This window comes from Euprymna scolopes, chromosome 13 (assembly GCF_053919585.1).
Source record: "Euprymna scolopes isolate OS-2025 chromosome 13, ASM5391958v1, whole genome shotgun sequence".
In the NCBI taxonomy this organism is placed as follows: domain Eukaryota; kingdom Metazoa; phylum Mollusca; class Cephalopoda; order Sepiida; family Sepiolidae; genus Euprymna; species Euprymna scolopes.
This window is the reverse complement of record NC_136494.1, coordinates 44,233,622-44,256,177: the sequence shown is the minus strand read 5'-3', so window position 1 is coordinate 44,256,177 and position 22,556 is coordinate 44,233,622. Positions and strand designations below refer to the sequence as shown.

Below are 22,556 nucleotides of genomic sequence, written 5' to 3'. Positions count from 1 at the left end.
TAGGTAAAATAAAAAATAACATTTGTAACTTCAAGGCTAAAAGCCCGAACACTTTTAATTAAAAAAAAAAGTTTGGCATATTATATATTTTTGTCTGCTTAAATCGCATTTAAAAGTGTGGGATTTTTTTTTTTTTTTTTAAGGTGAAGATTTTATTTACAAGAATATTTTAATAATAATAAAAAGAAAACATTTGTAAACAAAGCTTCTTAAAAAAAAAAAAATAAAAAAATAAGCGAAAACGTGCAAACACCGCGTTTGGAACTGCGAAAAATACAGTTCCGATTTGACTCATATTAACCGTTCTAGATCGGGCATGCGCACAAGCGAATTTCACTAAGAATGTGTAACTGTGAATTTCGCAGCCCCAAGCAAAGTTTTGCTTTTATGCTTATATGAGTATGGGGACAATTATCGACATTAAGCTTCAGGATTATATATATATATATATATATATATATATATATATATATAATTAATATGATATATTATCACATACAAAGAAAAAAAAAAAATAAACGTATTCTTTTTAACGTGTATCGATAATAATGAGTAGAAATGACTTGGGGGTGCTGCAGTTCCACAGCTCCAGGCACGAGCCGCCACTGCCTCAACCACCACTTTACTTTAGGTTTTCCTGGAGGTCAGAAGTACGAAGTGCATGCTCTTAGACCATTTCTGCTACTTTACGTCTGAATATTTTAATATGACCCTATCTCTCCTAATATATGATCACAACCAACTAATTTAAGCCTTTCATATCTCTAATCCCTACAAAAAGGTATTTTAGATAGACAGAGATTGGGAGACACAAATCAGGAATAGGAATGAAAAAAAAAATACTAAGAATAAGTCTCTTCAATTTGACCTCTTCTAAGCAAACAAATTTCAGAATTCCATAATCCAAACTTAGTATAGTCAATTTCTTTGTATTCAAATAAATATTTGTTATTAATAGAGAGTTTTTCTATATTTGGGGTTGTCCATGGACAAAAAACAATCTGTCAATTTATCCAAGTTTCTGATTAAGTTGCGTTATCACCAAAATTCCAAAGATTTTTTCAAGACAGCATAGATACAGAACAATTGAGAGAGCAACAAGTTAGGGTGCGTATGGTTATTGTAACATTAGACAACAGTCTTACGATTTTCTTAAGATGCATCTTATTGATTCAGAAATACAAAATAAGAAAAAATTATTTTGTTACCTGTGCAAACGATGAGAAGCTGAAAAGTGTTCTGTTCGGCATACAACAACTTGTGGTAAAGGTTGATCATCAGACATTGTTCCAGAAAAACTTTCAAGAAAAGAGAAGAAAAAAGTGTAGCTATCAAATAGGAAAGAAAGAAAAGAAAGAAAGTAATGAATTGATAAATGGGTCGCGCATGAATATTTATTTTGTTTCTGAAATAGATCATCATTTTTTTAAATATAGTATAAGCCTCCTTTCAGTCTTAAGAGACAATAGATACCCTCTGTAAGTGGGAATGTTGCACTCTTGGGGATCAAGTAACAACACGCAACAATAACGGAGTTACTATTTTTAAAAACATATCTTAGAAAATTGACTACATCCTGTCTGCTCATCCTACGGCTAACATTCACGTCTGTGGAGGCTTCAATGTTCACAATATGGAATGGTCAACCCACTCAAAAACAAGACAGATAAGGGGAAGCTCTGTCATGATTTCTCCATTGCTTATGACCTCACTCAAATTGTTTACAAACCCACCTGTGTGCCCAACACTGATGCAACAGTATGCAAGTCTCCTAGACCTTTTTCTCACAACTTGCCCTGAGCTATGTTCATCTTCCGTTCTGTCTCCACTGGGATATCCGACCACTCAGTTGTATCAGTTAAGATAAAAACAAAATTTAATAAGTCCTCAGACGTACCTCTCCATCGTATGGTATATCGATACACTTTGGCTGACTGCGATAGTTTCCGTACATTTATATCAGATTTACCCGTCTGTGTTCCATGTTTAAAAAGGATGTGTCCTCTATAGTATCAAACCTGACGGAATGGTTAAGTGTAGGTATAGGCCATTTCATTCCCTCAAAAAAATTCCAGCAAAAACCTAACAGCCAGCCGTGGTTCTCTCCAGAATGTGCTGCTGCCATCGCACACAGAAATCATTTTTTCCATAGCTACCAACGTAATAGATGTACTGAGACTAAAGCTGCATTCAGGACTGCCAGAAACCACTGTAAAAGAGTAATAAAGAACATAAGAGAGTTATATACTTAGTCCATCAACTCCAAAGTAGCTGAGCAGTGGCTTGGTTCCCACCAGTTTTGGCAAATAATGAACAGGATCCTGAATAGAAGCGTGTGCTCTATCCCAACTATCATCAATGGACCTGACGTCATCTTGTCAGCATCAGACAAAGCCAAACTCTTTGCCAAGAACTTTGCAGCTAATACTACCCTATGCAACCAAGGCCGACAATCCCCAGTTTTTCCTCCTGTATCAAAAAACACTCTGTATAACATACAAATATCTGTGCGTGATGTTGCCAAGCTAATCAAAAGCCTTGATTTCAGTAAAGCAACTGGCTCTGACAACATTCCTATTATAGTGCTAAAAAAAGCTTCAACCAGAACTAGCTGCCATACTTACAAAGCTGTTTAAGCGTTGTCTTAAGGAGAATTGCTTCCTAACACCCTGAAAAACTTCGTCGGTATGCCCTGTATTTAAGAATTTAGGTTATCGGTCATCCCCTCTCAGTACAGACCTATAAGTCTCCTGTACATCATGAGTAAGTTGTTGGAATCTGTGTTAAATAGAGAAGTAGTCAACCACCTCAGCAAAAATAAACTTCTTAGTGACATACAATATAGTTTCCATTCTGGTAGATCTACAGCGAATGTGCTTTCGGTTATATCTCATAGAATTAGTGAATCACTTGATGGAGGCAACCTTTCTAGGGCAATTGCTCTTGACATATCAAAGGCCTTTAATAGGGTATGGCATAAAGGTTTACTTCACAAGATCTCCAGTTACGGTATAGCTGGAAATGTCTTCTCAATTATTAAATCATTTCTCTCAGATAGGTTCATAATAGTGGTTGATGGACAGAAATCAGAAGCTCATAGTATTAATGCTGGAGTTCCTCAGGAGTTCATCCTGGGTCTCATTCTCTTCCTAATCTACATCAATGATCTTCCAAATCACATCCTTAGATAATTTGTAGACATTTATGCTGACAACATTACCATCTATGGCAGTATATCAAAGACCGTAAATGACCAAGTTCTCTCTGAGTCTTTCTCCTCTGATCTTGAGCATGTGGTACAATGGGGAAAGAGGTGGCTGGTTACTTTTAATATATCTAAAACCAAGCTTCTGTCTTTATATCATCAACATTCTAATCCCCATCTGGTATCAATTGAAATGAATGGCTCTCATTTTGGGGAGGCTCCATGTTTTGACAAGCTTCTGGGTCTGACCTTTACTCCTGACTGAAATGAGCCAGGTACATCCAAGGATGGAGTATTGTTGCCACATCTGGGCAGAAGCTGCTTCGTAGCCTAGTGGGGGATGCCCTTTTCTCTTCCCTGCAACCTCTTTCTCACAGAAGAGACATTGCGAGCCTGTCTCTGCTTTATCGCTATTTTCATGGCAAGTGCGCGTCTGAGCTCTAATCTATGGTCCCCTCCTTACCAAACTTTAATGAGAAAGACCCGTCTAGCTGAAAACACTATCAATAATTTCTCCACTGTTTATCTGTGCCTAAACCTAATTGTGGATTCCAGGAACAAAGTTTTTTTCTTAGAACTGCACACCTGTGGAACTCTCTTCTATTTGCCTGCTTTCCGGCTGACTGTAATGTGGTCATCTTCAAGTCCAATGTAAAGAAGTTCTTGATGAACCGTTCCCCTTAAATAATTCAATTTACCAAATTTCCACTAACAATTACTGTGACATTGCCCCATTGACCACTATATGCTTATTACCCCTTATCCTCGAGTTGCCTTTGGGCCTTGATAAGTGGTGACTCCTTTTAGATGAGATTAGAGATTTATCAACCCTATAACCCAATTGCCTTAGTTAGAAATGAGATGGAATGTTTTCTAGGACAACTACTAAATTTAGATGACCTCACCATTCAGCAACATTTATGTGTATTTGATCTTGTTTAAAGTCAGAAAACCACTTCTTAACTGCTGTTTCCAATGGAGCAGAGTCCAAATAATGTTTATCAAGCCACTACTTTGCTTGAAGAATATTGTTTTGCATTAGAAAGTAATGCTTTATTAACATGAAATTCAGAGTTTTTAATTGATTTTAATATTTGCAGCAATAGCTTCACTTTAAGTTATAAACTATAAATTAAAATTTTAAAAACTATAAATTTGACTCGGCTCAAATTTTGAGATATACTATTTGAATGTGAGTACTTTATAAAAATCATATGGATTTTTTTTATTTATTCTTGCTAGTGGTGCCATTGAGGCTTACTGAGTGGTGCGTTAAGGAGGTATTTGTAAGTTTTTAGGTGAATATCTTTAAATTAATTAATTATATATATAAGTGTATGTACTTAAAGTATCAGAACCACAATGGGGAAAAAATATTGGATGTTCAGTTGTTTTAAAGACAAGTGGCAGCTACACTCTGGAAATCTCTGACTGAACAAAACAGATTTGAATCTGAATATATGATATATTTCACATGCTAGGAAATGTGAGAATATGATCATGGTAACTTTTAAAAATTTAATAGATGTTGATAAGTGCACATTTTTAAAATAACTTGAAGTTCATTCTAGTAAAATTTTCTTTTTAGATGATAATTTTTTCAACTGACATTCATCCAAAGAGTGTAATTAGATAATAAATATTTAACATTTTACACAGGAAAATAACATTCCTTTCCACTAAAAAAAAGTTCAATAATTTATTGTTTTACATGCTTGTATGCATTTCACAATAAATACTTTGTATTATTTGGAATAGTGTTCCCATGTTGAACTAGATTGTTGAGTTCAACATGATGCACCTGAAGAAGATCGAAGAATGAAGAAAAAAAAAGAATGAAGAAAAAGAAAAGAATGAAGAAAAAGAAAAGAATGAAGAAAAAAGGAAGAAAAAAGAATGAAGAAAAAAAGAATGAAGAAAAAAAGAATGAAGAAAAAAAGAATGAAGGAAAAAAGAATGAAGGAAAAAAGAATGAAGGAAAAAAGAATGAAAAAAAAGAATGAAGAAAAAAGAATGAAAAAAAGAATGAAGAAAAAGAAAAGAATGAAGAAAAAAAAGAATGAAGAAAAAGAATGAAGAAAATTACATTAGTTGAAACATTGTGAGAAAAACATAAAAAATGAGAACAATAATCTGAATACAAATTATCAATCCTCATCTCAAAAATTCAAAAAAATTAAAAATGAAAACTTTCTTCGAGTATGATTTGTAAAAAATGTGAAAACATAAATTAAAGTTTGATAAAATAAATCTATTTAGTGCTTTCAAATTAAAATAAACACATTAAAACATTTTAAAGTTTAAATAAAACTTTATTTTTTATTGAATAATATAACATTTCAACATATAAAAAATAAAATACATATTTTGTATAAAAGATAACAAAATATTAACATGTTGCAAAGTTATTTAAAACGTTAATCCTTTTCAACATTAACGATAAACTGAAAACCTCAATCGATCATCGACAGAAGATAAAATGGGTAGAAGAAAATGTTTTGATATGTTTTAAGTTTTGTTGCATTCAATAGGTAATAATATGCATTGCATAAACTGAGAAGTGTAAATTTGACAGGAGTCTGGATGTTTTTGAAAGCATGATACATGTGTGTCACAGACAGAATCAGAGAATCTTACCTCAAATTAAATTTCAAGTAAAATATTCTACCATTAGGAGTTAATGTAGTTTAGGTTCGGAGTACACATGGAGTAACCAGTATCATAATTTGACTCTTCATTTAAAATTCTCCTTCATTGTAAAAACACAAAAAACAATGGTTTCAGGATCGATTAAAATATGTCTTCATAAATATTCTTTATTCATTACATTCCTTTATTGGATAGAGATTATGCAATTTTTTTACAGATTCAGGTTGGAATAAACTGGCACCTCTATTGCTGATGGAACATTATGGAAAGAAAATATGAATATTATAAAGTCACATGTATCATTTATTATGAAGAGACTTGCTCCAAAGACTTTTCTGTTTGATTGACTTATTGAGGTACTTCAAACAACACTAAGCAGTCAGTTGCTGACACCTATCTTGGTGTCACATTATGCCAGAAGAGAAAGCAAATCATAAAACAGATAATATTCAAAGCCAGAGTGAACAGGTTAACCTTAGCCAACTGTGAACAGACAACCAATCAGAGCTAAGAATCAAATGACAACCTACCAAAAGTGTGAACCAGCAAAAATAACTGCTGACCATCTGTTGGCAAATTGACCCCTCCCTCTGGCATTAATATGCATTCCTCTTGAACCTTGTTCTCACCCTGAAGGTATAGAAACGATGAAAAGGGATATCAGACTAACATTATGTGACTGCCCAGAACACCTAGCAACTAACCCAACTCATGACGTCTGTGTACCCAACAAGCAATAGAACAGACACTAACTTTTTCAACAGAATGGACAACTAAATAGGAACACATTTGTATTCATATATATATATATATATATATATATATAAAGAATCCTACCCCACTATAATTATCTAGCGCATTATCGTAGATAGAGTTAATTTTGTTTTGTTTTGTTTTATAGAAGAACTGAAGTCCCCACCAATAAAAAGCAATGGTTAAAAAATATGTTAATTAATGTTTAAAAAATGTGCCCCCCCCTCAATAATGGAAAGTAAAGAATAAAACAATGCTTATGAAACAATAAAAAAAATGTTAAAAAGCATGTTAGTTACTGCATTTAAAAAAATTGCATAATCTCTATCCAATAAAGGAATGTAATAAATAAAGAATATTTATGAAGACATATTTTAATCAATCCTGAAACCATTGTTTTTGTGTTTTTACAATGAAGGAGAAATCTTTATAGATCAAGATAATTTCGTTTTGCTTTTATGAAGTGATTCAAATGAACTAATAACCTGGAATAGAAACTAGCACAGCCTGCATAAAAAAGAAAAAATATATATAAAAAAGGAAATGTTAAAAAAGCAGGTGAGTTTATGCTTTAAAAATTTTTTTTAAAATGTGCATAACAGTCAAAAAAAAAAAAAAAAAATGTGCATGCCCCCCCCCCCCCAAGTTCAGAAAAGTAATGAATAAAAAATGCTCATGAAGAAATATTATAATCGACCCTAAAACCATTGGATCTGGTGTCTTTCAAAGAAGGCGAAATCCTTGTAGACTGAGGTAATTTTGTTATATTTTTCTGAAGTTTTCAATAAATTAAGACATGAAACCCGATAATAAAAATGTTAAAAGCATGTTAACCAATCCTAAAACCATTGTTTCTAGTGTCTTTCAATGCTTCTGTTATGTTATTATGAGATGGTCGATAAGTTAGAAACTGAAAAATTAAAAAGCACATTAGTTAATGCTTAAAGAAAATGTGCATAATAGCTAAAAAAAAAAAAAATGTGTATATGTCAGAATTGTTTATGTGATTCAAAAGTCACAGCCATATCACATGAATAACACTTTAATACGTGAATCTAGAAAATTTGGCAGTATGTTATTAATGGGGAAAGTCTTTAGGACAATTCAGAGTCAGTCTGAATCTAGTGTTAGATGCACGAGGAAGCAGATTGTATGCTCCTGAGAGAGATTGAACTGACCAAACAGAAAGCTAATCTCAACAGATAGAGTAGATTGTGCCAACTTTAATACATGTTAAATGATGATGTTGCATTATTTCTTCATCTCATTTTGATAGATTTTGTTTTACACTTGTGAACCCGCATGTACCTCCCCTAACACTTGTCAATGTGAAAACCATGATGATCATGACCAAGAGAAGAGAATTGAAAGAGAACATAAAATCCACAGCACGCACAACAATGGGGTTGCGATATGCTCGCAGCGGAGAGTACATGATGTTGTATCAAAAACTAATGTCGAATGTATTCTAAAGAAAAGTAAACATGGACGATGCTGCTGAGAAAAAAAATGTGTCAAATGCATAAAAGTTTTGGAGTATAGGAAGAGGAGAAAATAATTCATACTATGAAAACTGTAAAGATGACTTATTTTAGGAAGCAACTCTCATAGGAATTCTTGTATGATTGTTTTTGTAATGAATGAAGGCGATTGATAATAGTCCAAACCTTACATCAGATATTGACTAAAAGCATGATCATATTTTATTTATATGTGGCGTCTGCGTTTATAAAGTTATGCTTTTTTCAGGGGGGGGGGGGGGTAATTTTATTAAGTGTGTATATATATATTTAAAAATTGTTATAATAATAATTATATCAGTCCCTTTAAGAAATTGGTTCTTATTGTTGATCACTTTAAAGTTGAAATAAAAGTCAGTCACTTAAGCTCGCATGCGCAAATCATGATGTTATAATCATTAGATCATTATGTACGGATGTTATGACATTTAAAAATAAATGTTTAAATTTCAACAATATTTTTGCAGTTAAAGTCAGCCGTGTGGCTTGTTCCTTACTAATGGAGTCAGAGATGGCTTCATGGCTGAGTTTGAATCTACTGACTGGCTGTAATCGTGACACCGTGACACTGATGATTACTGAAAAGATACTTCAAGATAATGAAATGAATTAGATTACAGATTAGTGAATCTAGCAGTTTCAAATCTTAATAAAATATTTATTTTTATTATTTGAGCTTATGCGGGGGTTTTTAAATGCTCACCACTTAACTAAGTTTTTTAATTCTTGGATCTTAATTTGAAATCCAATTCAAAATATAACAACTATATTTGACTTTGGCTTTTAACTAAATGGAACTTCCACCTTGATCATTTGGATTTAAATTTATGCAAAGGAATATTCTACTGCTGGTCTTATACAACCAAAAATGAAACGGATTAATTATATTCACAAACGATTACTACTTTGGATGCCTTACCAGAGACATTTGCTTTTTTACGTCCATTCTACCAATCTTCAACAAATATGGAACTTAATAATACCATCCTATTCATTTTGAGGATTAATATTTTATTTGGATACCAAAGTTTATATCCTTTTTCTGATTTCAACCTCCATTCCCTTTCTCTATGTCTCTTAAAGGGATTTAATCTTTAATATTTTCATTGTATGTGCTATTTAGCAAAATAATTTCAAACCAGCATTAATATTTTGCTAATGATTTTCCACTGAGGGGATGTACTTACTTTGAAAATCCATGGATTAAGGAAATCATTTTAAACATTGTATTCTTTGTTTCAAACAATATTTTTTTATTTTGAAAAGAAATTCTTTCTAAATAAAATTTAAATATATAAACTCTAATTATATATATATATATATATATATATATAAATAAATAAATATTATATATTTTATTCACCTCATACAAAACAATTGCCACTGAGACATAAGGGCCTATTGTGAATTAAAGGTCAAATCTATAGAGGGTATTCTAAGTGGGGAGATGTACAGTAATATATTTGTTTACATTACATTTAAATTTCTGAATGTTCGTACAATTACAGGGAAACAAAAACCAGAGAGACGATTCCATAGGCGAGCAGTTCAAAGAAATAAACTATTAGAGTAGAAAATCTTCCAGCATCCGAGGACCACAATAGTGATGGATAGGATTTTGCTGATTGGTCGTGTCTAAGAGGAAGAGACAAGTGACTGATGCACTAGCTCAGATATTACATGTATATGCAAATGGTGGTTCTATAGATATATCTATTTTATTTATTGTTTTCTCATCTAATGATTGTTTTCAGTTTACTTACAGTTCTATTTAGAAATATTTTCTGTATGATATGTTGAACGTTAATGTTGGTTGCAAACATGCTATCATTGTTTATTGTTGTGTTGCTTGGGAAAGGTTGAGGAAGCTGCTGCCAATCCTTATATCTAGGCACATTTCTTTCAAGATTTGATTGGTTGGGTGTTCGGTTTATTGGCCTATCAACAGTTGTGTGATCATTTAAGGCCAAATAAGTTTTTTTTTTGGGGGGGGGGGTCTTATTAAGGTAGGTGTTCTTTATATTTTAGTATGCCAAGGTGAGATTGGAGGAAGGTTAGTAAAAGATTTGGGTTGAAAATTTTTTTTATGTAGATCTATATTTTTACCTCTTTCAAGTAATTTAGAATTGTTTTTCATTTATGTTTTCAAAGGGATCTTTAATGTTGTTAGTGCTGTAGTGTTTTAGGCGTAGGGGAGCTAGGTCAATGCAGTTAGTTAAAAAATGCTTAATGGTGTAGCTTTCTTGGCAAGGTAGGCATTCAGGTGGATTTTCTCCTTTTAACAGGAATGAATGAGTGATATTCTTGTGCCCTGTTCTTAATCTTGTAATGATCACTTCTTCTCTCCGGTTTAGTTTAGATTTGGGACTCCATTCGAAGTGTGGGTTTGATTTCTTGTAGCTTGTTTTTTGTATAAATGTTCGATTATTGTTACCATTTTGTTTTGATGTATAGGTTTATGGTTGGTTTAAAGTCAGTGTAGGGGACTTTTATGTTGGATATTTCCAGGTTTAATGACTCTTTAGCAGCTAGGTCATCTTTTGCGTTTCCTAGGATGCCAATATGGCTTGGGATCCAGCATAGGATGATTTGTTTTTGAGTTTGAAGAAAATCAAGTTTGTTTAATAGATTAGTTATTAGCAGATTGTGAGTGTTCTTTTCTTTTAATGAAGTTAGAACTGATAAAGAGTCCGAAAATATTATAAACTTGTTTGCGAGGAGAAAGAGGAGGAGTATATGCTTTCCAATCAATTTACTTCTTTAGTGATTTATTTATTTAGTGGTTGTGATTTTTGGGTTTCCCAATTTTTCTGTACAATGCCACAACACAGATTCCATTAATTTTTAACATAATGAGAATGAACTCCAAGAAAAACAATTAAATTCAAAAATGTTAAGAAAAGTGAAATAGAATGACCAAAATAGAGATCTAGCATTATTAATATAATAAAGAGCAATATTTATTTGTTTGTAAATATATATCTGTCCCGTTACACAAAAGTCAATAAGTACAAAACTGCCTGATGGAAGTAAGAAAGAAGAATACAAATTATTTTCATAATATTTTTTCTTTTCTCTATCATCTTTCTACATAGATTTATTTTTTTCTTTATTTATAATTTTTATGTTTGGAACATTTTCTTCATTTTTTTTATTCTTCATCTGAGAAATGATTGTTTGCTGTCACTTCTCATGTCTAATGTTTTAACAACTACTGCTTATCTCATCTCATGGCCTCATTTTTTTTGTCTAGTTTCAACCCTGCATCAACCCCAATAATCCAAGGAAAAAAATTAAAAGAAAAAAAAAAGCAAATCAAAGTTGGCAATTCTTTTTCTTTTTTTTTTTCAACTCTTGATAGTTTAGTTCTATCCTAATGAAATAATAAAATAAGCATTGGAAAGTATTTGCAAGTCAGACTTACCCCACCATCTGAAATTAATTTAGAAAGAAATACTAATTCTAAATAAAAAGTTAATGGTAAATGTTTTTTGTGGAAATTGAAAGGATTCAAACTTGTTTAAATATTTTAGATTCATATAATTATCTTCTGATGTCAATTGAACAAAGAAAATAGAATCAACCTGCTTCAAATGACTATATTTTAATTATTTCTTTCTTTTTAATAAAGTTGGTGAGCACTGAAGGCTGACAAAGCAACACATCATTCACTGCAAATCAAACACAATAACTTTTGACACAATTTGTTTATATTTTTGTTTTAAAAGATGACAAAATGTTTCATGTTTTGACAGAAATATACTTTTGCTTCATAAATGTATCTGCTTCTTGATATAAAAGTCAAAAAAAAAAAAAAAATTAACTGAACCTCTCCCTCCCACCTTAGTACTCATTTAACTCTGTGAAAATTCATATTTTCGAAAATTCCAGATTGATCAACCATAATAAAAACTTACCAATTTAAATTACTTGTTGTCCAAATGAAATTTCTCTTTACTGACAATTGATTCTGAATAAAGCAAAAGCTGAAAATAAACAAACAAAAAAATTAGATTGTTTGGAAAACACTGACAGATTTATATTACTAATATTTTGCAAGGTTTTATACAAAATTTTATATACTGATTAAGAAATTTTTCCAATAATTTCTTTTAAAATACACTTTTGATGCTCATAATAAAATAAATACTCTGATATAATGCTTCAAAAATGGTCACCAATATTAATAGATGAGAAGAATTCACAAGTGATATTGTTGAATGGTAAAATATGAATCTTGTATGAATATTTTTTAATAGCAATTTTCAGGCCATATGTGGTAAAGTTCCTTCATTTGTTGAATGTACAGAAAGGTAAACTCGGCAAAGACAAGATGGCCTACTGCATGAAAGTAAGGAAACATCTTTATTATTGAGAACTATATTGAAAAAAATCGTCTTATTAGCATTTTGTTTTGGATTTTCTTGGATATTATTTTGAATCAATGAATAAAATATTAATAATTTGACATTAAAAACAACATATACTTTATGTAGCAAAATATAGTCCATATAGTTTGGGGTTTTCAATAAATGAAATTATTCATAGACTAAATATCTACTAATTGTTTCATTTAAAAAGTTCATATAGTTCATAGAATTCGTCTTTTTATAATGTTTAAGAAAGAATTTAGTTCTTTGACTGACTGCTTACTAGCTGAATAGATATTGAATAATCTATAGCTGTTAAGATTGGTTGAGTTGAATATCATGTAAAATATTCAAAATTGTTCAGTCATTGAAACTTAAGAATTAACTGATATTAAATTCACCTCTCGGAAAAATTAAACTTTTTTTTCTAATTCTTAGAAAAGATGTTTTGATTTATGTTGTCTTAATACCATTGGCTGGAATACAATTCCTATGCAATAATGAAACAGATGCAAAATATGTGTAAAAATCGTGCGGATAAAAACTACAAATATTTTCTGCAAAGTTGGAATCACAGAGTTTTTTATTATTTCATTATCATCATCATCTATTACGTAGCACATTTTGAAATTATATAAGGTCATTTTTTTAAATCAATTGTTTCAATTTTTAAATAGAGGAAGGTGGTGGTGGAGGTATGTGTGCCATATAAATTTGAAAAAGTTTTTGCTAGAAGCCGATTCTCCTGGAATTGATATTTCCCAAGGATTTTTTCATCAAACCCAGACAAGCTTTTACAATTTTTTAAAACAAAACTATATGGACTCCAATATTAATCAAGTAGAAAACCAAATATGATGATAATTAAAAAGCTATTTTGAAAAACTTTTTATTCAGTTTTCTAAATTTTTCAGTTTGTTATGCAAGTTTAACATACTTCATCCAACTCAAAGTATGAAAATACATTTGTAAACAACATTTTTTGTTAAGTTATAAAATGAATCAAGTAGAGGAACCATTTGTATTCATTACATAATAGCAATCGATTTTTTTGCACTTGCATGTAATTACTTGAGGAGATAACACAGGCATGTTCAGACTTGTGTAGGCAATCAAAACACTTTGCACATGACCATTGTTTTCCATTTTCTTCTAAACCGTTTGGCAATCTTTGAATGAATAACCAGCTTGTCATCCTTATTTTAGAAAAAGGAAAATAATTTTTTACAAAATATTAGCTTGACATGAATGTCATTCGGAGTTTGTGGACTTCAAATAGTAAATTAATTTTATGTTTTATTTAATTAATGTTATTTTATTTAATTTAATTGTAAACTTCAAATAGTAAATTAATTTTATTTTTTATTTAATTAATGTTATTTTATTTAATTTAATTGTAAACTTCAAATAGTAAATTAATTTTATTTTTTATTTAATTAATGTTATTTTATTTAATTTAATTGTAAACTTCAAATAGTAAATTAATTTTATTTTTTATTTAATTAATGTTATTTTATTTAATTTAATTGTAAACTTCAAATAGTAAATTAATTTTATTTTTTATTTAATTAATGTTATTTTATTTAATTTAATTGTAAACTTCAAATAGTAAATTAATTTTATTTTTTATTTAATTAATGTTATTTTATTTAATTTAATTGTAAACTTCAAATAGTAAATTAATTTTATTTTTTATTTAATTAATGTTATTTTATTTAATTTAATTGTAAACTTCAAATAGTAAATTAATTTTATTTTTTATTTAATTAATGTTATTTTATTTAATTTAATTGTAAACTTCAAATAGTAAATTAATTTTATTTTTTATTTAATTAATGTTATTTTATTTTATTTAATTGTAAACTTCAAATAGTAAATTAATTTTATTTTTTATTTAATTAATGTTATTTTATTTAATTTAATTGTAAACTTCAAATAGTAAATTAATTTTATTTTTTATTTAATTAATGTTATTTTATTTAATTTAATTGTAAACTTCAAATAGTAAATTAATTTTATTTTTTATTTAATTAATGTTATTTTATTTAATTTAATTGTAAACTTCAAATAGTAAATTAATTTTATTTTTTATTTAATTAATGTTATTTTATTTAATTTAATTGTAAACTTCAAATAGTAAATTAATTTTATTTTTTATTTAATTAATGTTATTTTATTTAATTTAATTGTAAACTTCAAATAGTAAATTAATTTTATTTTTTATTTAACCTCTACTCGCTTATTTTCCATCATCTTTTGGCGTACACTAATATTTTCCACTGATAAATATATTCAAACGTTTTCATGTTATTTTCAACTTCTATAGTTACTTTTTTAGACGTCAATTGTGTCTCTTATCAGTTGAACAAAATCATCTTGTGTGAGTAAAGGATTTTTTCATTAATTTAAAAATGCTGTGAAAAACACATCGATCCTATTGATAAAAAAAACAAACATTTCTTGTCTTTTTCTCTCTTACTTTCCCTATGTGTCCTGCTCCAACCAAATCTATCAACCTGCTCCACAAATCCCAAAACCTCAACATGACAAATCTCAAAAAAAAAATATGAATAAACCTAGAACCCCATCCTCCAACGTAGACCCCTACTACCAGGTCTCCTTCTCCAACATCAGGGGTCTACGTTCTAACCTTCCAGAGGTTGAAACACAATTACAGGAGACGAAACCGGACATATTCTTTTTAAGTGAAACTGGCATAGGGCCAACCACTTCCCTAGACGAATTCATAATTAAAGGATACTCTTAACTTAACATCTAAATCTGACCCCCAAGATCGCCATGAAATATGTGCCTACATTAAAGATGGCTTTCCATGTGGTAGGGATATCTCCAGAGAAGACCCTAATTTACCTTATATGTGCTTCCGGGTTGCACTAGCTTACACCAGCACATTTATATTTGCCCTCTATCGTCTCCACAACAGTGGGGTTACTATCTTTAAAAACATATCTGAGAAAATTGACCTCATCCTGTCTGCTAATCCTTCGGCTAACATTCACATTTGCGGTGACTTTAATGAATGTGGAATGGCTGATGCACTCAAATAAGACAGATGATGAGGGGAGTCATGATTTTGCCACTGCCTATGACCTTACTCAGATTGTTCACGAACCCACCAGTGTGATACTACTGGTCAGTATGCAAGCCTTCTAGACCTTTTCCTCACAACTTTCCCTGAGCTATGTTCATGCTCCGTACTATCTCCTCTGGGATCCTCCGACCACTCCGTTGTAGCAGTTAAGATAAAAATGAAATGTAATAAGTCTTCAGATGTACCTCTCAACCGTACTGTATATCGATACTCTATGGCTGACTGGGATAGCTTTCGTACATTTATATCTGATCTACCTCTGCATTCCATGTTTAAAAAGGATGTGTCCTCTATGGTATCAGACCTGACCAAATAGTTAATAGTAGACATAGACCGATTCATACTATCCAAAAAATTCCAACAAAAACCTCACAGCCAGCCATGGTTCTCCCCAGAATGTGCTGCTGCCATTGCGCACAGAAATCAATTTTTCCATAGCTACCAATGTAATAGATGCACTGAGACTAAAGCTGCTTTCAGGACTGCTAGCAACCACTGTAAAAGAGTAATAAAAAATGCAAGAGAGCTATATGCTCAGTCCGTTAAATCCAAAGTAGCTGAACAGCGGCTTGGTGCGCACCAGTTTTGCAGCTAATTCTACCCTATGTGACGAAGGCCATCAACTCCCCGTATGTTTTTTTTTTTTGCATAGGCATCACCACATTATCAAGGCCAAGTGGTCACTCGAGGATAAGGGTTAAAGAGTGTACAGTAGAAATTGGACAATATAGAAACCATTAGTAATGGAGATTCAGTAAATTTGTTAACTTGTATGGAACTGCTCATCAAAAACTTGTTTACGTTAGACTTGAAGACAACCCATATTGTAGTCAGCTGGAAAGCAGAAAAACGGAAGACAATTCCACAGGTGTGCAGTTCTAAGAAAGAAGCTTTGCTCATGGAATCTACGTTTAGGCTTAGGCACAGATAAAGAGTAGGGGAAATTAGTGATAGTGTTTTCTGCTAGACAGGTGTTTCTTGTGAAAGTTTGGCGAGGGGAGACCATAGAATGGAGCTCAGCCGAGCACTTGCCATGAAAATAACGATAAAGTAGAGACAAACTCGCAACATCTCTTCTATGAGAAAGAGGTTGCAGGGAAGAGAAAAAGACATCTCCCACAAGGCTACGAAGTCTATTTTGAACTCTATCAAGGCAGGATAAGTCCTTTCTAGCAGCTCCTGCCCAGATGTGGCAACAGTACTCAATCTTTGGACGTACCTGGCTCTTATATAGACAGAGAATTGCATCAGCAGTGAGATATCTACGGGATCGATAGAAGGATCCCACCATTTTTCCAGCGGCCTTGGCAACAGATTTAATGTATGTGTTCCATTTCAGATCAGGAGTAAAGGTCAAGCCCAGAAGCTTGTCAAAACATGAGGCCTCCCCGAGAGACATTCATTTCAATTGATACCAGATGGGGATCAGAGCGTTGATGATGTAAAGATAAAAGCTTGGTTTTAGATGCATTAAAAGTAACAAGCCACCTCTTTCCCCATTGTACCACTTGCTCAAGATCAGAGGAGAGAGAATCAGAGAGAACTTAGTCGTTTACGGTCTTAGATGTGCTACCATAGATAACGGACAACACGCTATGCAACATACAAATATCTGTGCATAAGGTAACCAAACTAATCAAGAACCTTGATTCCAGTAAAGCAACTGGCCTTGACGGCATTCCAGTTATAGTGTTGAAAAAGCTCCAACCAGAACTTGCACCCATACTTACAAAGCTGTTTAAGCATTGCCTTAAGGAGAAGTGCTTTCCAACACTCTGGAAAACCTCATCAGTATGACCTGTATTTAAGAATTCAGGTGAAAAGTCAACTCCCTCTCAGTACAGACCAATAAGTCTCCTGTGTGTCATGAGTAAGTTGTTGGAATTCATATTAAATAAAGAAGTAGTCAACCACCTCAGCAAAAACAACCTTCTTAGTGACATGCAATATGGTTTTTGCTCCGCAAGATCTACAGCAGATGTGCTAATAGTTATATCTCATAGGATTAGTGAATCTCTTGACATAGGCTTTCTATCTAGGGCAATTGCTCTTGACATATCAAAGGCCTTTGATAAGGTATGGCATAAGGGCCTACTTCACAAGATCTCCAGCTACGGTATAACTGGAAATATTTTCTCAATCATTAAATCCTTCCTATCTGATAGGTTCATAAGAGTAGTGGTTGATGGGTAGAAATCAGAGGCCCACAGTATTAATGCTGGAGTCCCTCAGGGGTCCATCCTGGGCCCAATTCTCTTCCTGATCTACATCACTGATCTCCCAAAACACATACTTAAATCATTCGTTGACATCTATGCTGATGAAACGACCATCTATGGCAACACATCAAAGGCCGTAAATGACAAAGTTCTCTCTAATTCTCTCTCCTCTGATCTTGAGCACATGGTACAGTGGGGGAAGAGGTGGCTGGTCACTTTTAATGCATCTCTTATCAGTTGAACAAAATCATCGTGTGTGAGTAAAGGATTTTTTCATTAATTTAAAAATGCTGCAAAGAGCATATTGATCCTGTTGATAAAAGTATTTGAATCTCCGCAAATGAGAACCTTACGCCATAGTTTTGTTGGATGAAAGAAACACTCATTTCAGACCTAAATTGTGGCAGAACGAAGATATAGTCTACGGTAATCATATAGGACCACTCATGACGGGAAGACTGATGTAGAGCCTGAACTGGCTAATGGGTCCTGGTAACATCATGGGGAGCCGCATGACAGTTATGCGTCTTGGCAGAAGAACTAAAGAACTAGTCAACGGCAGGGCACAAAAGACGCTGAGCGGGAGAATCATTCAGAGATCAACGGTCAGGGTCAACTAGTCTAATTGAGAAACTACTGTGATTTGCCTGTAGACGTAGTTCACACAGGTGATATCTGAGCTATCAAAAGATTCAATATGACTCTAAATCAAACCAGAATTCATCGACCACCACATGGGTAACCAAGGGTCGCGACTTGCACAGGCTTGGGCATATTTGCGGAGGAATATAACATACTGTTACACCTGGATGTGAGTCCATACTCAGTATCCACACCACGACACATACCACTACCCTTGATGAAGAAAACACAGGCAGAACTCTAGAGAATGGAAAAGCTTGGGGGTCATAAGCAAGATTGATAAACCGACTGAATGGTGTTCCTTAATGGTGGTAGTACCGAAAGCAAACAGGAAGATTAGGGTAGATTTCACAACATGCATAAAACGTGAACTCCACATGCTCTCCACAGTTGACCACCTTTTGGTCTAGTTGGGGGAAGTGAAAATCATGAACAAATTGGATGCTAACAGCAGATATTGGCAGATTCCACTCTCATCAGAATCACGTGTGCCGATGACCTTCATAACCCTATTTGGTTAGTACCAATTCAATTGCCTCCCATTTGGTATTTCCTCAGCCAGTGAAATCTACCAGAGGCAAAAGTCACAAGTACTAGAGAATGAAATTGGAGCGATATGCATGCAAGATGACGCGTTGGCAAAAATCAACAAGAACATGATGCCCAACTAAAAAGCACACTAAAAAAAAAATTCAGGCTGCTGGCATTACATTCAACTCAGAAAAATGTGAAATACCCAAATCATCGGTGAATTTTCTTGGTCATATACTTAGTGCTGACAGTCTGTGATCAGATCTGTAAAGGTTCACTAATATCTTCAAATTCCCAACACCAACGAACATGATGGAAACCTGCTGGTTCAATCATTTGGGAAAATTCATCCCAAACCTGGCTGACATGACTAAGTCATTAAGGGACTTATTAAGTCAGAAATACGGGTACGTTTGGGGCAATGCACAATAGGATGCATTTAGCTTCATCAAGAGCGCAATATATTCAGCACCTGTGCTATGCATGTACAACCCATCAAATGAGACTGATTTCTAGCGACACTTTATTTAACGGGCTGGGAGCAGTATAACGACAGGATGACACAAAATTACACCCCATCACCTACGCTTCACAAGCAATGTCAAAGACTGAAACTCATTTTGCCCAAATAGAAAAGGAGGCCCTAGTAATAACATGGGCTTGCGAATGCTTTTCTGACTATCTTCTTGGACTACACTTCAGTGGAGACAGATCACAAACCACTGGTGCCACTACTAGGTAGCAAGGACCTCAGCGAACTTCCAGCAAAGATACAGAGGTTTTGGATACATTTAATGAGGTATGATTACGCAATTTGCTCTGTCTCTGGTAAGGAACTATATACAGCTGACGCTCTGTCAAGAGCAGTATCCAGTCATTGGCCCCACCAAACAAGACAGGCACTTAGAAGAGTTAGCAACAGCATTCATCCACACCATGATGGAATCTTTACCTGCCACAGAAAAATGTCTAAAAGAGTTGGAAGCCACTAAAACTGATGAAACTAGCAACTACATATTACAATATGTAAGAAACGGTTGGCCATCAAAGAACCATGTTCCAGTCTTGATAAAAACCTATTGGGCCTACTGCGGCAGTATCACGGGTGAGAACGGACTACTGATGCATGGCACACAGATCCTAATCCCTTCACTGCTGAGACCGAGCATCATTGCCAAAATTCACTCTGGTCATCGGGGAATTACTAGGTGCAGGCAAAATGGTAGCCAGGACTGTCTGACCAAATTAAAAGGACTGTAGAAAATTACCCAAAATGCATTGAGCTAAGACACTAACCACCTGAACCCTTCATGACAACTAAGCTTCTGACAAGACCATGGCACACTCTAGCCTCTGATCTATTTCAGTTGAAAGGCAGCAGCCACGTCATAGTTGCCGACTACTTCTCTCAATATGCAGAAATCGCCATGCTTACATCAATGACTTCCAGTGCAATAATAAAGAGCTTTAAAGCTATTTTTACCAGACACAGAGTACCTATTATCTTAAGAACAGACCCAGGAAACCAATACATTTCAAAAGACTTTGGCAAATTTGGCAACGACTGGAGATTTCAGCATGTTACAAACAGCCCTCACTACTCTCAAAGCAATGGAGCTGCAGAGGGCTGTGTAAAAACAATGAAAAGATGGTTAAAAAAGGCAAAAAGACCCATATCTTTCTTTGCTTGCACATAGAGCGACACAAACGGACTGGGTTTGGCTCCAGTGAGCTGTTAATGAGCAGATGACCTGATCTTGAGAGCTTCAGACAGAGGGGAAGAATCAAGGGGCCCAACAATGACTTTTGCACTGCCTATCACATAAAGCTAAAGAGCCACAACCACTCGAAAATTAGGAGTCAAAAACATTTAACAACACAAAATAGTCAAGGCTCACAAACCGGAGACCCATGAAAACAGTCATCCACCAAGGGAAGAAACCCAACCTTCACTCCTCAAGATTATACAGCAACTAGATCTGAATGTCAGTCAAGACCACCTATCAAGCTAGACCTATAAAAAAAATATATACATATATATCAAAATAAAAAATAAGAAAGATAACAATATATCAATAAAAAAAGAGAGAAATCATATAGCTTGAACAGTGAAGAACATCAAACATTATTAAATAAAAGGGAGATGTTATGTTAAGAGTTGCCTGCATCCCTGGGAGTTGCGTCCCTTTGTTGCAAATGCACCACAACGAGAATAAACAAGATGGGAGAAGTCGGCCATCTTTGTCTCAATGATGATTTGTCTTGTCCCGTTTTTACAGATAAAAACATAACAAAACAGAGTGCGACACATTATGTAAGGCAGAACAAAACCATTCACGCATTTTACAGCAGAGTTAATTCACTAATTATGCACAGTTTATTCTTATTTTAATAGTATATTTATCATAAAATATTAACAGTTTTCAACCATGTCAAATCGTTTTTCTAAACATAGTTTGGAAAAAAGCAATAAAAAAAAGATACAAAACGTTTACTCAGGTTGTTTTTGTGTAATATGCAATCATAATAGCTCTTGGTTTCATTAGTTGACGTTCAACAACAAAATCATTGCTGTGCACTTGTAAAACCAGTTAATATGATTTTATTTAAAGAAAAATGTAAATTATTCTTTAATTATTTATGTGATCACGTGCCTAAATTCATGGAAGTTTATTTATTTTACTCAAAAATAAAAATCAGATTCTAATTTTTGTCATGTAAACAGCATGAAAAAATATCTGTACAAAAAGAATTAAGAAAAAAGTTTAAATTTAAAGTGAAGAATTACTTTTATGCATAAAATATATATAAATTACTTTTATATATAAAATATATATAAATTCCGCTCCACCATCTTACATACTTTGAATCGATCTGTTACATCCACCATTTGAAAAGAGAATTTTCTTTTTTCCGAAATTAATAATGGATTTTGTCGCAGACATAACAAGTAAGACATTTTTACCTAATACAACTGAATAAATATATATGTATATATATATAGACATATATGTATGTACTTGTTGATTTGTAAATCGCCACTTGTTCTCATCTTCTTTTACCAACACCGACTATATTTCATTCCTCGCATTGTGATAGCCTTCTAAATCTCTACTACATACCTATCCCACACAATGCTTCAAGCAAACTACATATCAACCATATATAAATTACTTTTATATATAAAATATATATAAATTACTTTTATATATAAAATATATATAAATTACTTTTATATATAAAATATAAGTTAGCCACCAAATTCCAAGATAGTTAATTGTAATATATGGAACCAATTTTTTGTCAATATTTTTGAGGAAATTTGTGCTAGATTCGAGTAAATGTGGGTTAACTAAGCTTATATTTGGTGCTTATAGAGATTAGCAATTCAAAATAAAATAACAGAAAAAACTATAGGTATACTAACTTATCAGTGAAAAATATGTTACGGAAAATAAAATAAATATAGAATATAATAATTAATTTTCTATTCAGAATCCATGAACACCACACAATATTCATGTCAAGCTAGCTTGTTGCAGAAGATTATCTTCT

The 22,556-nt window shown here is 32.8% G+C and overlaps 1 protein-coding gene across 1 annotated transcript in view; it reads right to left on the bottom strand.

Moving 5' to 3' along the window:
• LOC145292000 (6-pyruvoyl tetrahydrobiopterin synthase-like) overlaps positions 1-22,556 on the bottom strand; it is a 63,116-nt gene that overhangs the window by 34,718 nt on the left and 5,842 nt on the right. Inside the window, exons 2-3 of the mRNA XM_080137979.1 lie at positions 12,045-12,113; positions 1,209-1,298 (exon numbers count right to left, since the gene is read on the bottom strand). Coding sequence (XP_079994105.1) covers positions 1,209-1,285 — 77 coding nt within the window. The 5' untranslated portion in view covers positions 1,286-1,298; positions 12,045-12,113. The remainder of the gene's footprint in view (positions 1-1,208; positions 1,299-12,044; positions 12,114-22,556) is intronic.